The following is a 17,405-nucleotide window of genomic DNA, read 5'->3' as shown; positions in this document are numbered from 1 at the left end:
TAAAAATTATGCTTGAATATTATTAATACATCTGATTACGTTACCTATACTATGTAAAGTGGCAAAGACGTGGGTATGTATTTTAGTTGTCAGCATAAATCTGTATTAACTTGGATCTGGGCATATGTTAGAGCAGCCTACAGTAACACAACATAGCAAACATGCCATTTTTTAATCAAAACCATGACTATTATTTCCTAAAGGAATAATAATGGATATGGGACAGCAGCATGTTTCACGCTTATTGAAAAATGATGTAATATATAATGTAATGCCATCTAATGAATTTGGAATGACAAAACAACATCCAGAATATTCACTGTTTCCTTGGACAAAGCATGCACCCATAAACACATACAGACACACAGACACGCAATTTTGTGTTACTTTTAAATTAGCCTGCTTCTCCAGAAGCTTTTCCATTTCTTTCTTATCTATTAACATCAGCTTTTTCTTGGATGAAACATCTTCCTTTATTGCATTAATTTCTGCTTTCTTTTGGGTTACTTCTTTGCAGAGCTCATCACAATTTTCTTTCAACTGTTTAATTTTCTTATCTGTTCCCTTTAAAAATGAAGTAAAAGACAAGATTAACATTATTTTCCCTGTTAAATTTTACAAGCTTGTGGTGTTACAGATTCATTAACACTGAACGGTGATAACAGTTTTTACAGCAAGGTATGAAATATAATCTTTTAACAAGATGTGTGTTTCCTCTATCAATAACCAGCAGAATTTTATCTCCAACAAAACCATATTTATTCATCAGAATTTATGACAGCAAATGCGTTTTCCATACTCCAATCCCAGAACCGTAAACCTGTACCTACCTTTACATGCAGTATCCATTTGATGAATACAGTAAAAGATTTTCTTGAGTAAACTTAAGAAGATCCAGATCTTTTCTGAACCAGTTATTCACCACTTGCCCTAGAGTTATCAAACCTGAATGATATGATATAGGCTCTCCTACAATGTCTACCTCATATTTACTCTCTGTATTCCAGATTTTAAGTAAACTCCAGAGGTACACACTGTAAAAACATTTTAATTCATGTTTTCATATATTTGCTGACAGAACACAAACCATGGCTTTGCTCGTGTTTTGTACTTATCCCGTGTTTTCGAATTCTTGCATATTCGCTTTCCAAAAGACTTTTTTCTTCTTGCAAACTACAGGAAAATCAAAACAAAACTAAATATATTGTTAATACAGTAAATATTACTATAGTATAGTACACAGTAAAAAAGTATGGAAGCTTATCTCATGTTAGACTAAAGTCTATGGTGAATTATCATCAGGGACAATAGAAAAGTGCCCAGATTTAAAGGAAGGCTACTGACTGGTAACTGGAAGTCCTGAAAGACAGGTTGTACATATGCAGGCTTTTTCTACAGCGAGCACATCTAAGATTTGAACGTGATTATTCTTAGTCTCACCATCTCCTGCACTGATGCATTTATGCCTTATTCACCCTTGTCTTTACACTATCATGCTACACTCACAGTTTATCCCAACCTGAGAAAACAAAATGTAAACACGGAAGGGAGGCAAAAGGAAAGAGAAGGTGGGTTATAAATACCCACAAAACCAGCACACACCAAAGAAAGTGAAGTTGCTACTGAGAAACTTTCTTCTTCCTATGAGTGATTGCTCATGCACACATTCACACTATAAACAACTGCAACTGGAGCTCCTCAAACTTCAACAGGGTCCTGTGAAAAAACATCCTGAAAAAACAGGAGTTGTAGACTAACTCAATGGGGTACAGTAGAAAACTAAACTGAATAGCCATGGTACTCTTAACTTATACCCAAAACTATGTTGTAATGTAAATTCAGGCAACAATAGAGACTGATGCCAAAGGAGGGAAGAAGGAGGAAAGGAAAAAAACAGGAAGGGTCTTAGATATTCTGGATGTGTTTTTAGTGATGTTGCTCTGAGAAAGATGAAGGAGTGACTACAAAAGTGGAGCTGAACCAGCAAGCTTGTTGGACATACAATAAGAGCTTCTTGGTGGCATTAGCCCTAGAAATACACTGATGGATCCCTAGTGCATGTATAGAACAATACTGCACCTCCAGGAGATAAATGGGCTACAGCAGTCTGCATGTCATCACAGCAAAATAGAGCTTAATTAGGTCATTGTGGTATTGAGCTGGAACAAGAAGGCAGGTTCTCACAATGTAATTAGAACCTCTGCTGATATTTCTGAGTCTCAGACTATGAAGATTGCAGCTGGGGAATAGGTGGAACCACCAAAACCTCTGTCCAGACATAGCAAAGAATCAACTTCGGCACTTAAATTTTTGTTTGAAATTACAGCTGATGTATGTGCTGGTCAGGCCTCCTTGAGACTTGGGACAGTCTGTTAGAATAAATAACTAATTAAGGGGAGTATTAAAAGAAGGGACCAGGCTTTCATGGAATAACTCACTTGGGGCTACAAACAATGCAAATTGTCCTAGGCAGCCCCACAGGTCAACTTCTGTTCGCAAAGCAACTACTACAGTTGCTTCTGAGTGTGGCTGGTACTGAAGAGAGGCAGCTGATTGGTATTTCTTTTTTTCTTTGAAACCTTTCAGCATCAGCCTAAGACTTTGAATGGTGGTGGTTCAGGTACCACAAAGTGGTCATGGGAGAGAGATAAATCTCCTAGCAGCCAGCCTCATGGAGGATCATCGCTAGGATCTGTGCTCAGTTCTTTATCAGTGCTGACACAAGGTGCAAACCCACTACCCCCTAAATTTTTTCTTATATTTTGGTCCTCCAACAAAAGAAGCAAAGCTCATACCTGGAAGCCTCAGGTGACATCTTACCAATCAAGGAAAGCAAACAGTCAAAAAAGACAATTGGGTTGGTGGTGTTGTAATAAAAAAATAATAAATAAAAAGATCATGAAGAACGAGCTCTGGCTGAGATGAAGAGCAAAGAGAAAATAAAAGCATAGGGTAGATGTTAATTTACTGCACATATGTATATCTGTATGTGCAGAGTACAAGTATGCCTCTTAAAGGGACTGCTAAGTCTAAAACTAATTTGAATGTGAGTGTTTGAACACTGATGGAGTGAATGAGTTTGCAAAAAAAATCTTTCAAAGAAAAAAGTTGAATTTAGATCAGTCTTCCCCCAAAATGATAATATTATTTACAAAAGAAAAAATTCTATGGCAAAATCTATTATAACGTAAGAAATTGCACTGAAGAGTGAAGAAAGGCACAGGGGTATTTTTGGAGGTACACAATGCAAGTGCATATGAATTAAGGAAATGCCATAAGGTGATTTCTACTTTGCTGCAGTGTGGCTCAGTTTTATGTTCCACTGTTTAAAGGCAATAAAACGGATCAAAATGCATTTAAAACTGAGCTACTTCAATTCTGTGACGGCAGCTTTGGTCTGCTCCTGTGTACCACACCCATAACCTGCAACTGAGTATGTTGTATTGGAATGCCACGTGGGTCAAACACAACGCTTGCACTTACCAACAGGTTGTCTAAATGTATAAATATATTAATAAGAACAACTCATATTCCTAACACATTCTGGCAGGACTCCTAGTTGAAGTCCTTGGGAATGGCATAATCATGCTAATTGTAAAGAATTTCCACTTTGCACAAATACCCATAACTGACTGCCACAAAAAAATTATTAAGTAAGTCTCATGCAAACTGATTAAAGAGATACTGCATTGCCTGTCATCAGCCCATGCTGTGCCCTCTTTAATATCATGACAGAAAATCAAAAGAGAGCCCCAAAAACCAGAAGGGAGAGCAGAGTTGACACTGTTTTTTGTCACATTCCTCACTCATGAGGACAGATTCCTGGGAAGCCATTCCAGTTTCTCAACAAAGGCTTTTCCATCCAGCAAAAGTAAAATGATTTGAACACCTCATTTTCTGTGACATAAACAAAGGCAATACTGACAGCAAGCACCAAGTAACCAAGTTACCTTAAGCAGACCAACTGCTTCCATGCAAAAAACAGTGAAAGGTTGAAAAGAAAAAGGTGGTAAAAGAAAGAAGTTTAATCTCTCTATTTTGAACAAAGAGTTTGGTCCAGCTGCCCACATTCAACAATTAGATAGGTGCCCTTTTGCTATTATTCCCAGGCTTCCTTACTGTCAGGGATGAAAACAAGGGCAAGGTCATCTGACATCCCACTTGCCTTTTTTAGGATGAGATAAATGAATGGCTGAAGATAACATATTTCTTTCTGTTAACTCTAAAGGGAGACCAGGATGATTAACTCAGATTAAGAAATCAAATAAGATTCTTCACAGATTTAAGTTCAATTTCTGATTTTATAGCTATATAGACACAGAAGCTTAATGTAAGCAAAGAAAATCTGGTCTTTTCATTTAGCATCTGAATCTTGAAATCTGTGATATATGAACATCAGCCTCCTGACTGCCTGTAAAATAGACATCAGTCACAAGAACAAACCAAATAGCTGCAAGTGGCATTAGGCATTTATAATTCCCATTGGTTTATAGCCCTTCTTTGACAAGTGTATATTTCAACACCATGTAGGTTTTAATATTATTATTATACCTATAACAACATACATAATGAAAAAAAACCCCTTAAATTTAAACATTAACGTTCACAAACGTTTCTCACATTGCTTTACTTATTTTTATGAAGCTTAATAGCAGTACTATACATGAAAAGCTATCATGGATGCAGATATAATGAGTTAAAAAAAACACTCAGAAAATTGGACCATTAATAAAAATACATTCCAGCCTTTTCCCTGAGAGATGTCTACAGCTGCAAACTGACACAGAAATAAAAAGATTAAGTCAGAGAGATTAAAAAATGTAGCGGTAGTTGTCAGCAGAGGTTCATTTCTGTTCCTGAGCTCACAAAATAGCCAGGACTATGTTATCATTACAAATCCCATAATGCAAGAAAGCAAACTCCTTTAGATACTCTGACATATAGCTGGGATTGCTGAGGAACCCATAGGAGGTGCTCAGCACCTCACAACTAAAATGCTGGTAACCACAAGTAGAAGATATCACAGCCAATAAGCTGCCAGCATGAGATTTCTGCGAAGCTTTCAGCTGTAATTAGTTTGCATGCACTGGAAAATGCAGTCATAAGACTAGCTGATAACAACTTCAACTGCAACTCTGTTCATTTTACTTATGACTTGTAATTCCTTACTATAAAAACTATGGACAGAAGCTTAACATTTCACTTTTTATTTATTGGGTGACTAACCCTGAAATAATTACAAGCATTGAAATAATTTTCCATCTTTGCAATGCTTCTACAAGGACAAACTCAGTTTTGCAATCACGACTTGCATGCAATAGCACATGCTACTTCAGTGAATAGCTGTTTTGCTACCTGCACGAATTACTGTGAGGGCTGTAGATTGGACTCAGACTTTAAAGTAAAATTCTTTTCAAGAATTAGGCACCTTTAATCTCACAAACTCTTGTTATAGTTTATTTCATTACAATTTAATTGCTCACTTTTAGGTATATGGTTTAGATGATAAATTAACTTAGATGATAAATTTATTATTTCTCAATAATAAACTGTTGTTACTATTGCCTTACAAAAAACCCCAGCTGTTTATTTGGTCTCACAAACCAGGACTGTAAGCCTCACATGGACATTAAAATGAAAAGTTTCCTCAAGCTAGAACAAATCCTTGTGATCACACTGAGCTTTTACTTGCATTAATCTGATTTTTTGATCTATATTCTTCTTTATGAAGGCTTGTTCAATCCCAGTTATATGGAGAAACTCCACAGCTCTGAATGCAGCTGTACCAGAACTGAACTGGGATCTCTATTTTTCTTTTTACTTTATTATACTTACTTCACAGTTTTGGAGAGGAAGAATATTCCTGGAGTCAGCTCTGACTTTGGGGTAGGAGTCTAGAATTTATGATCTCACTAAAATCCTTCCAACTGCTCCTCCCCTTCCGTGCTGAATGCTCAGGCAGACACACAAGCAATGAACCCAGTACAGCAGAGCAGAAACACAAACTGGAAAGGAGGCACACCACAGCCATGCAGCCACCCTCAGTGTGACCTCCCTGACAGCTGAAGTGCATCAGAGCTGGTTCTGAATATCTCATGTACTTATCCAAGCTATGAAAAAAGTCACAGAATTTCGGAAAATCTGCTGATACTACAGTGCTAGATAAAGAGTTAAACTGGAAGATGAAATATCACATTCACCTGTTGAAGTTATCTGATCTGGAAAAATTTTTTACAGAGGGAAGAAAAGAGGAAATGAAATATGGAAAAGAGACTGTAGGATACTAAAGAACCTCAAGACAAAAAATAACTTTGCTAATGTTATGGTATATCTGTATGACTCTTGACGAAAAAAGTTAAGCGTTGTCAGATTTGAATCTGAGTGCAAAAAGGGTACTAAGCAAAAGCAGGAAGTAAAGGCAGCAGAGACTAGAAAAATGCTTCAGGGAGAGAAAGGGTTACAGAAACGGAAGCAGAAGATCTGCCGAAGCTTGCTTTCACTCCCAGCTCAGCAGTATTTCTGTGTAGACAAGATCCAAGACTTTTAAGAAATGGATAAAGCAATAAATAAGAGACGCAGATATTCCCTTCAAAAGCTTTTTGCTTCCATAATCCCCACCTGCCATACATGAAAAGGTAAATAAGCTGTTTGTTTTGAGACTAAACAGCCATTAGTCATAATTCCCAAAGAGAAGTTTACTTGTAAGTGCCAAGCACAGCTGGGACCATATTAACACAGTTGGACAACAAGGGAAACTGTGCTCCAGAGGGATTAAGGGCCAAAAAAGGTTGGAGCATGAGTTTCTAACCTTTTGAGAAATGAAGGAACCAAGCAGTTACATAACAGCAGACTTCCTTATAATATCTTTGATTTAGCTTCCCCTCTGTCTGTGACACCACCCTTGCTCACAGATGTTTCAGAAGCCATTGTTATATTATTTGCATAAAACTATCTGGCTGATTATCGGGCATTTTACATCAGTGTTACTATTAGATGAACTCTACTTCACAAGTCCATTCCGGACATTCATTTTTACTGTCCTTCACAGGCACCAAAACTATCTCCTCTTTATAAACATGTATTCACCTCCATTATCTGTTTTCTGCATATCTCATTTCTACTTCCCCACTACATTCACTCATCTATTCTCCACAGCCCTGTTCATTCCACACTACTTCAGCATTAAACGCCCTCTCATTTCTGGAGAGCACTAACTTCTCTCCCACTAAACAAATTGTCCACACATAACCAAGGCACATCCCCCTCACTCCACACCCACAATACACACAAACCCCGATGCTACCACTTGGCATGAAACAGATTCCAAGCAAGGAGCAGTTAAATAATCTGCAGCTCTTCAGTTGAGAAAGCTGGCAGATTAAGGGGAGGGGAGTACAAAAGATATCAATCAAACTATCCTGCAGCAGTGAAAGTGAAGATCACTGTCTCATCCAGCACAAGAACTATAGGGTATAAAATGAAGCTGGTTGATAGGAGCTGATAGGAGTCAGGTTCAAAAAATGAAGGCAGTGGCAGTTCTTGTGTAGCTAATCTATGGAATTCATTGCCTAGTGTGTTGCAATACCAGAAGTCTATATACTAAGGAGGAAACAGAAGAAGTACAAGGAAGGGGGTCAACTGAGGACTCCTAAATACAGAAAACTGCATTTGGCTGATAAAATCCCTGAATTACAAATGTCTGGAGGCTGCACTTTTGGTTGCTGTTAGATACTGCGCCATATGGACCTCTGGTCAGACTGTACAGCTGGTTTTGATCTCATGAAATACATAAGATCAAACAGAGGAAGTTTCTTATTAAAATGAAAGAAAATTTTTCACAAGCATGACTGACCCCAAACAGTGTCTTTTTAGGCTGCAAGATAGGATATTTAATTCATATATAAAAACTAATGCAGGAAATGTGCAAGGGTAATTGAAACAATGCCTAAACTGTGTGATATGTAGGACAGAAATCTTTTTGTCCTGAGGCAGAAAATACAGTACAAGTAAATAATCATATAAACATATAAGTAACCACATAATTATATAAATAACCATATAGACATATACCCATATAAACATAAATATTTTTTTTGAACAGTGATGCAAATTCAATGAAGACTGTTCATGAGATACGAGCACAGATGGGTGAAACCCATGATATTCTGAAGAGCTCATTTCTGGACTGCTTGGAAATTGCAATAAATTCTGTGTTTAATAATTATTTCAGGAAACCATGTCGCTTAGTTATCTCATAACAAATAATTTTTTCCAGATGCTTTTCATGTTTCTTTATTTCTCCCACTCCCAATTTGCTGCTTTCTCAAGTTTCTTTTCCTCTTAGAGCAAACACTTGGCTCTAAAAAACAAACAAAATCAAGGAAAGACTGCCAGAAGAAAATCTGCTTTCTGCAGTCAGTGCAGTGCCCCTGCTTTCCTTGCAGAAATAGAGCTTTAACTGCTGAGCTGCTGACATCATTTATTTGTATTTCTATATGCCAATTACACTACAGCTGGACTGACGATAGATAATAACAGCAAGCACCCCACAAAATGAAAATGAGTTCATCTCAATAGTTTTATAAATGCAATAGTACTGTTTATAATTTTACTAGAAAAGCTTCAAGAGCAATATGCTCATATATGCAGATATTTAAAATACATACAATACCAAGCTTATTCTGGACTTTTTTTCCTTTTATAGAAATGTCAAGTATTCACTTATTTCATGCAAATATCTCATTTTTCTAACATGCAACTGTACAAGTACTTCTCCTCCTTTAAGTACCTGAATAGAAAAACTTGAATACTCATTCTGATGTTAAAAATAGCATTGGGTCTATTTATGCCATTGTTTCCATAAAATCCCAGTCACTAGGTCTCTGAGACAGTTTAATTATCCATATAAAAGGTGTCCCAGACTAGAACTGTTCCTGTTAATTTTGCCTAAATAAACATTAAACAGGCAATGTAGTAAATTTTAAACAGCATTTCAAAGGATACCATAGCATGTTAAAATGAAAATTATCTACAAATCTCACACCAGGGAAGTTTTACTCACCACTAGAAATGTTGCTGTTTCTAGGCAAAGTTTGCGGCACTTTGTTTAACAACAGCCACCAAGAAATATGTTCATGTAAGATGAGGAGGAGATTGAACTATATTCTATGTTAAGATCTTTCTAGGTAAACTATGGTAAAAATAGCAACATTTGACTACTATCACCTACCATTTTATCTTGTACTGAATGTCAGATTCTTTTTCTTTAATAGCACTGTATTCATTTTGGCAACTAGGAAGTTGTTTCCTTCTTTGTAAAACTTCACTGAAGGATTCTTCAGGGAACTGTTCTGCTTTTTCCAGTTCATGTTTTTGTTGTTCCAGTTCTACACTAAGACGTTTGGCTTCTTGCAACAGCTGGATCTCAGATTCCTGTAAACTACATTAAATAGAAAAAAATTTAGAACTAGGCAATAAGAAGCATCAGCTTTGTATTTATACTTCTTTATCTACCTACAATCTTAAATTCAAGGTTTTCAAGATGAGATGGGATGAAATCCTGAATAATCTGATCTGATCTCCTAGTGGACCCTGCCTTGAACAGGAAATTGGATCACAGACCTCCTGAGGTCTATTCAAATGTGAATTGTCCTGTGATGCCATGAAAACAGTGGAACCTTATGTGAGGGGGGGTTATGCATACCTAGAGCTAGAGTAGGATTCATCTCATCTAATTTTAACCAGATAAAAGACAGTTAGTTAGTCTAATCTATTTGCCTAGCACATCCTAGAACCAGTGAAGGGACAGAGAATCCTTTTTATTTGAAGAAGTGCCAAAGGCTAGATCTGAATCAGCATGGGAACCAATAACAGGGAAGCATTCACCAGGACAAGGCTCAGTCTGGGCTCTGTGACACCTTTAAGCTCTTAGTAAATACTGGGACACCTACCCTCTGGTGAATTGCATGTTGCTATTGCTGTAGTGTTAACAATATAGGAAATAACTCATTTAATGATACAGAAGCAGCAAATACATTTGTGGACTTTGTGGAAGCTCACTATAAGGCTTGTAGACATGATCTGACTTGTATCACTGAAGTCTAGGTTCAGAGAAACAACAAACTAATATTCTGTCAATGTTTGGAGACTGGTATTCATAATATACTTAGGAACCTATGTGTGATAGCTGAGTAACAGATCTGAAAGGCTGTTAGTATTGATTATTAGAGAAAAGTATTAAAGGGAACTACAATATGAAAATTCATATTCAGTACACAACATATAAGCCTTAGAAATGCTAAAACATACAAACATAAATAACATATAAACAGGTGCTAAAGAAATAATTGTGTATATCTTCTCAATATTATGAAATTATAACTTTCATATAACGGTATACTAAAATCAGTCAGAAATGATGTGGAAGAATAAAGAATGCTATCCTTTGCCTTTTAGTAACTAAAAATATAATGCAATTTAATATTTCTAAAACCAAACAAATTTAGACTCTTCCATACTGAAAAATAGTATACACAAATTTTAGCTCAAAGATTACATTTATGGCTTAGCAATAAAACAAAAAATACATATGACACTGAAAGTTGAGATGGCAACAATAAAAACACAAAATACACAAGTGTCTATACTACACAAACATAGCTGAAATAATATAGCAGAAAAAGTTTCATTTTCTGTAACGCTTCCATTTAGATAACCACTTCCTTTTTAAACCAAAAAATAAGAAAACCACAGACTTCAACAGGAAACAAGAGTGTGTCTTTATCACGAACAAATAACTTCATGTGTCGTGTATTTACATGGTAACATTTTAAGGGAAAAATAAATTATTGACAGAAGATCCTACACAATATTTAAATTCAATTGAAGACAATAAAGAAATAACTGGGCATCTACCTAATGTACACATCTGGAATCATACGAGTTCTAAAGTAGGCTTACCAAGTCTGATGTGGCAGCTTCTCAATTTGTGAAGTGATTTATAATTTAACGGAGGCATAAGAAGATAAGACAACAACAAGAAAAACAACAAGGTGCTTGATGACAGCCAGCATGGCTTCACTGAGGGGAAATCCTGCCTGACCAATTTGGTGGCCTTCTATGATGGGGCTACAAAAGTGATGGACAGGGGTGGAGCAGTTGACGTCATCTACCTGGACTTGTGCAAAGCATTCGACACTGTCCCACACAACATCCTTGTCTCTAAATTGGAGAGACATCAATTTGATAGGTGGACCACTCGGTGGATAAAGAACTGGCTGGATGGCCGCACTCAAAGAGTTGTGATCAACGGCTCAGTGTCCGGCTGGAGACCAGTAACGAGTGGTGTCCCTCAGGGATCGATGTTGGGACCGGTCTTGTTTAATATCTTTATCACTGACATGGACAGTGGGATTGAGTGTGCCCTCAGCAAGTTTGCCGATGACACCAAGATGTGTGGTTCTGTTGATAACGCTGGAGGGAAGGAATGCCATCCAGAGGGACCTTGACACGCTTGTGAGGTGAGCTGATGCCAACCTCATGAAGTTTAACCTTGCCAAATGCAAGGTCCTACACCTGGGTTGGAGCAATCCCAGGCACAGCTACAGGTTGGGCAAAAAGGAAATTCAGAGCAGCCCTGCAGAGAAGGACCTGGTGGTGTTGGTCAAGGAGAAAATGAACATGAGCCAGCTTCAGTGTGTGCTCTTACAGCCCAGAAAGCCAACCGTATCCTGGGCTACATCAAGAGGAGCGTGACCAGCAGGTCGAAGGAGGTGATCCTGCCCCTCTACTCTGCTCTTGTCAGACCTTACCTGGAGTGTTGTATGCAGTTCTGGTGTCCTCAACATAAAAAGGACATGGAACTGTTGGAACAAGTCCAGAGGAGGCCACGAGGATGATCAGGGGACTGGAGCACCTCCCGTATGAAGATAGGCTGAGAAAGTTGGGGCTGTTCAGCCTGGAGAAGAGAAGGCTGTGTGCGTGGAGACCTCATAGCAGCCTTCCAGTATCTGAAGGGGGCCTACAGGGATGCTGGGGAGGGACTCTTTTTTAGGGACTCTAGTTATAGGACAAGGGGTAACGGGTTCAAACTTAAACAGCAGAGTTTTAGACTGGATATAAGAAAGAAATTCTTTATTGTTAGGGTGGTGAGGTACTGGAATGGGTTGCCCAGGGAGGTTGTGAATGCTCCATCCCTGGCAGTGTTCAAGACCAGGTTGAATGGAACCTTGGGTAATATGGTTTAGTGTGAGGTGTCCCTACCCATGGCAGGGGGGTTGGAACTAGATGATCTTAGGGTCCTTTCCAACCCTAACTATTCTATGATTCTAAGAGTCCCAAACTATCAATGAACTAGCATTATTGCCTGCATTTCTTACACCTGGGTGTGCCAGAGTATTCATATTGGGTTCCTAATTGAGATAATAAAAATGAAAATTTACAACTGAGCCACATGATTGTGTGACTAGATGGGTTTTCAGGGGCCAAATATGAGGTCAGATACATCAGCTATAGATGCAGCCTCACTGCAAAGCGGATTAGTGAGACAGCACCAACACAGGATGACAGCCTGTTCCCAGAATTTCAGCTGTGCAGGAAACATGAATTCAAATGCACATAACACTTCAAAGAAACATACCAAAGGTGTTATCTGCCAGGTGCTATCTCTCAGCTTTACAGAATACCAAATGGTGCAAAATTGAAACCAAGAAAAAAAAAACTCTAGATACCTACTTCAAATGTGCATGTTTCCTGATATTAACATATGGACAGTGAATCCCAGTTTTGATGTCTGAAAAGTCCTTAAAATATACTGGAGATCATGATCGGGTTTTGGTAATTGTTTCTCCTTGCTTTCTTTTAGCAGAAAGAGAAATTTATTGATGGGAATTAGTACTCGTTCATGCATTGGTGTTTTGCTTTGATACATGACTAGATCTAAGCAAAGAATGTGACATGATTCTCTCCAATTGACTTTCTTATAGAAGCATGACAATTTTTTACTTCTGTGGAAAAAATGAGAGATGTAACCACCATCTAACATTTTCATGCTTTTGCTTCACGGTGTTAATGGTAATTTCATGTGAGACAGAAAAGACAGCTGAGTCCTGTTTTCATTCATCCCATATTCCACTTATTATACATGAAAAGGAATACTCTTTACATGAAAGAATATTTATATCATAGAATCATAGAAAGGTTTGGGTTGGAAATGACCTTAAGATCATCTGGTTCAAACCCCCCTGCCATGGGCAGGGACACCTCACACTAAACCATATCACCCAAGGTTCCATCCAACCTGGCCTTGAACACTGCCAGGGATGGAGCATTCACAACTTCTTTAGGCAACCCGTTCCAGTGCCTCACCACCCTAACAGTAAAGAACTTCCTCCTTACAGCAAATCTAATTTCCCCTTGTTTAAGTTTGAACCCGTTACCCCTTGTCCTATCACTACAGTCCCTAATGAATAGTCTCTCCACAGCATTCTTACAGTCCCCCTTCAGATGCTGGGAGGCTGCTATGAGGTCTCCATGCAGCCCTGTCAAAGAATATTATATAAATATAATATGAAATATGTACTAATATGCTTGTATTCTTTCCAACCAAAGAGTGGTTTCAAACTAACACTGCTAAAAATCAATCAGGTTCAGCAGCTACTGGATTTCTACTTCAGTTCAGTGAACACCAGTATGGTAGAAACCTTTTCAGTTAATCCAAAAGCCACATAATATGGTTAGTTCTGAGCATTAAAATGTTTCTTGCATTTTCTAGGGAGTTGAACTGATTTAGGAGTGCTGGTTTTAATTCTGCTTTCCAAAATATATTTGCTATGCAGTAATCTGGATAAAGTCAGATGACTTCATACAGACTCAGAGCCATAATCTAACTCCCCATTTTATTAAGATGAAATTAGAAGACCCAGCTAACCTCAAGAAAAACTGTGTTTTCAGGATTTTGTGAGGCCCTTTTCAAATTACTGTACATTATTTAGCACTGGTTGCTATACAGATTGCCAGGAGGCACATCAAATCACAGCATAACCCAGGTAAATTGGTGTGACTTGAATTAGTTTTAGAATCTTTAAGCTTGGCTTTAGCTTCAATGACAGAATAGCCATGGTTTTGTAAGCAGAATTGCCATAAAGGTTTTGATGTCGACTGTCAGGGAAACTGGGCTAAAATATTGTTTATATGGTGGATATTATGGTACATACTACAGAAATATAAAGAGTCTCATAATACTGCTTTTACTGATAATTATGTGTATACCTCAAGTAATGTCACAATTATTAATCACAAATAATGACGTAGAATTGCACTACTTGCAACAGGACTGCTCACTCAGTACAACTGCAGTACTGCATCCCACTTTGCACACACACCCCCCTTCCTTTCACTCACACATGCTCTGCTCAAGCCTAGCACTGGGCTATGAGCATGATCTCTCTCTCCCAGCAAGTACCAGAGCAGCGCAGACCCACAACTACTACACTTGGAGTTTCATTTTATACTTTGAAGCTTAACATTCTGACCTAAATTTATTATCAGTCTGTCTAACATGACTGTCAATATTCTCAGAGGGTAAAATTCACACCTATTTAAATGTGACAGTCTCATTTTCCTCCTTAAAAATGAACCTTTAGCATCTCTGTGATGTTAGCTCAGCAAGTCCTATGTTACAATTCCAGCTGTATGATCTGCAAGCATATTAAGCATTTTAAATTTGTATATTGTCTGTTGCAGTTTGTGCTTCCTTCCTCTGCCATTATTATTATGATTACATTAAAAAAGATATTGTTCAAACAAGTATTTAAATATCCAAAATTACCCTGAAAGTTTCTATTAATTAATATTATTTTCAGAGTTGTGTTCTTGCTTACTCTTTATGAACTATCACTGTAAGAAAGCCTTCAGTGATAATTAGGCCATAGGATGAGCAGAAAATTACTTTAAATATGTAATGCTTTGGCTTCCTAAAGACTAAAAAGGAACATTATACCTTATCACAGTCTTATGCAGCAGGGTGTACTTTTCCTTCAGCTCTGCAACTCTGGAGCATGCAATTTTTCCAGCAGAAAACAGCTATGGAAGGGAAACAGGCAGTTATGAAATCTCCTAAGAACAAATACTTTCATCCTGCTGCAACTTTTTCTAACTATAATTGGCAGCCTTTTAGTTTAGACAGTCTCTGGTAACACACCAAATCAAATACACAGATGAAAAAATGCTTATTTACATAGTAATTTAAAGCATAAATTTAAGATTGTAAAGAATGTGTCTGTCTCAACTCCAGTGTTACCCACACCACCATATCTTCTCTGATTTTCTGTCTGTATTAATATTTCATGATAATTCTGTTTTGACTTTGAATTCAGGCTCTGACTCACCCTTTTTCCATATTGCTTAACTGGTTCAGTTTGGGTATATGCCAGATGGCCTGCACAGGTAAAACTGAGGCTTAAACTATCTCCACATGCAATATTGTTGTAAGAAAAATGAGTTGGGCTCAAGCTGGATCATCCACAAGCCACAGAAAGCATTCCCTTACGTACCTGTGCAGGCCTTTGGCAAACACCATGATCAAACTGCTACACATATTTAGTACTACAAAGCTCATATGTGTCTGATGCAGCCTACCCACCTCTTAGGTAATTCCTCAGTTGTCCTGAGGGCAGTAATTTTTGCCAGTGAGCAAGTCTTTAATATAAATAGGAAATAGGGCTAGGAGTTCAATTTTACCACTGCAAAATATCACAGCAGCACTATGACAGTAACTTCTGGGATCATAAAATCAGAATCATTTAGGTTGGAAAAGACCCTTAAGATCATTGAGTTTGACAGTTAAACTAGCACTGCCAAGTCCACCACTAAAGCATGTCCCTAAATGCCACATCTATATATATTTTAAATACTTCCAGGGATGGTGATTCCACTTGCCTGGGCAGCCTGTTCCAAAGCTCGACAACCCTTGCAGTGGATAAATTTTTCTTAATATCCAATCTAAACCTTTCCCTGGTGCCACTGGAGGCCATTACCACTTGTCCTGTCACTTGTTACTTGGGAGACCAAACCCCATCTTGCTACAACCTCCTTTCAGGTAGTTGTAGAGAGCAATAGGCTGTCTACAAGGAAAGCCTCTTTCCAAGCTGAACTAAGAGTCATTAAAGACATTCATATGTGGGCTATTCTGTAAATGCCCCTTTCTTGAATATCCAGGAGAAACCATCCAGAACTAGTCCTATGTTCAAGAATCAGAATCCAAGTCAATATGCCAAAGGAAGTATATATTTTGTTGATAACTCTTTGACTTATAGGGTTTTTTTAAGATCCACTGCAAAAAATGTCATGGTAGCAAAGACCAGCTTTGATGTCAAAGGCCCTGAGAAAAGGAAAGGAGATCTGCCTTTCACTTGCTTGCATGAGATTAAAGATAAGCAGCTCTTAGATGTTTATTTTGAGATCCCTTATGATGCAAAGATACTGTTCACTAAAGTTCACAATAATAAGTAGTTCTTCTGTGAGAAAGAAAACATTTTACTATCTCAATCTATTTATTTCTTAGCCTCATGCAGATATGGTTATCCTGTTTGCATGCTACCTCACTAATGCCCTTTCTCCATGATCCTCTTGTCTGTAACTGTGAGTGCCAGTTTTTGTTACTGCTTGGCTTCTCACTGCAGATCTATGCCATGTTTGACAATGTTTACACAGAAATAAACTTACTTGTGCTCAAGACTATGTCTTCTCTTTTATATCCACAAGCTTTTTACACTTAGCACAATTTATTTCTTAGTTCAGTTCAGAGCTAAGAGTTCTATTCCGATAAAGCTGGTCATATACAATGTGAAGACATGCACCTTTGAGGACTACATAAGACAGACTGCATGGATTTTCATACCACATGTCAAAGGGAGTGAGACTACTGTGAAAGCTACGAGCACCAGATAGATCTCATTATGAATGTTATTTGGAGAGCCATGAGAGAGTCAGCGCTGGGCTATCCTGATCCCAGGATTTGTTATTAAAGCCTGGCACACAGTTTTCTCCAAGATTTTCGTAAAGGTAGAAGCAAAAGAGGCAACTGCATGACAGTAAGAAATAGTTGTGAAGAAGGGGGAAAGCATGAGCCTATGGTAAAAAATTGTGTTATCTGTGGTGATAAAACAGATATATACTACTTTCAAGGCTGGCATTCCCACATACGTGATAAGAGGTGATGTGTAAATTAAACAGTCTTCAGAAGCTATATTAGCTGAATCAATAGGTATTCCCAGAAATTCACTGAATACCTAGAATGCTGTTAGCAACTGATTTCCTTATATATTTCTATGATGATGATGAATATCAAATTACCAGTCCCTGAATACATTGCCTATTGATAACAAAAATTAGAGATAGGACTGGAA

General features: G+C 37.8%; 1 protein-coding gene across 1 annotated transcript in view; it reads right to left on the bottom strand.

Moving 5' to 3' along the window:
• The window catches only part of CCDC146 (coiled-coil domain containing 146), a 70,852-nt gene that overhangs the window by 22,599 nt on the left and 30,848 nt on the right, over window positions 1-17,405 (bottom strand). Inside the window, exons 3-6 of the mRNA XM_034063357.1 lie at window positions 14,999-15,081; window positions 9,230-9,439; window positions 1,112-1,173; window positions 388-557 (exon numbers count right to left, since the gene is read on the bottom strand). Of these exons, the coding sequence (XP_033919248.1) occupies window positions 388-557; window positions 1,112-1,173; window positions 9,230-9,439; window positions 14,999-15,081 (525 nt within the window). The remainder of the gene's footprint in view (window positions 1-387; window positions 558-1,111; window positions 1,174-9,229; window positions 9,440-14,998; window positions 15,082-17,405) is intronic.

This window comes from Melopsittacus undulatus, chromosome 5, assembly GCF_012275295.1.
Source record: "Melopsittacus undulatus isolate bMelUnd1 chromosome 5, bMelUnd1.mat.Z, whole genome shotgun sequence".
Classification (NCBI taxonomy): Eukaryota; Metazoa; Chordata; class Aves; order Psittaciformes; family Psittaculidae; genus Melopsittacus; species Melopsittacus undulatus.
Note: the sequence above shows the minus strand (reverse complement) of the source record. Positions and strands in the feature narration are given on the sequence as shown.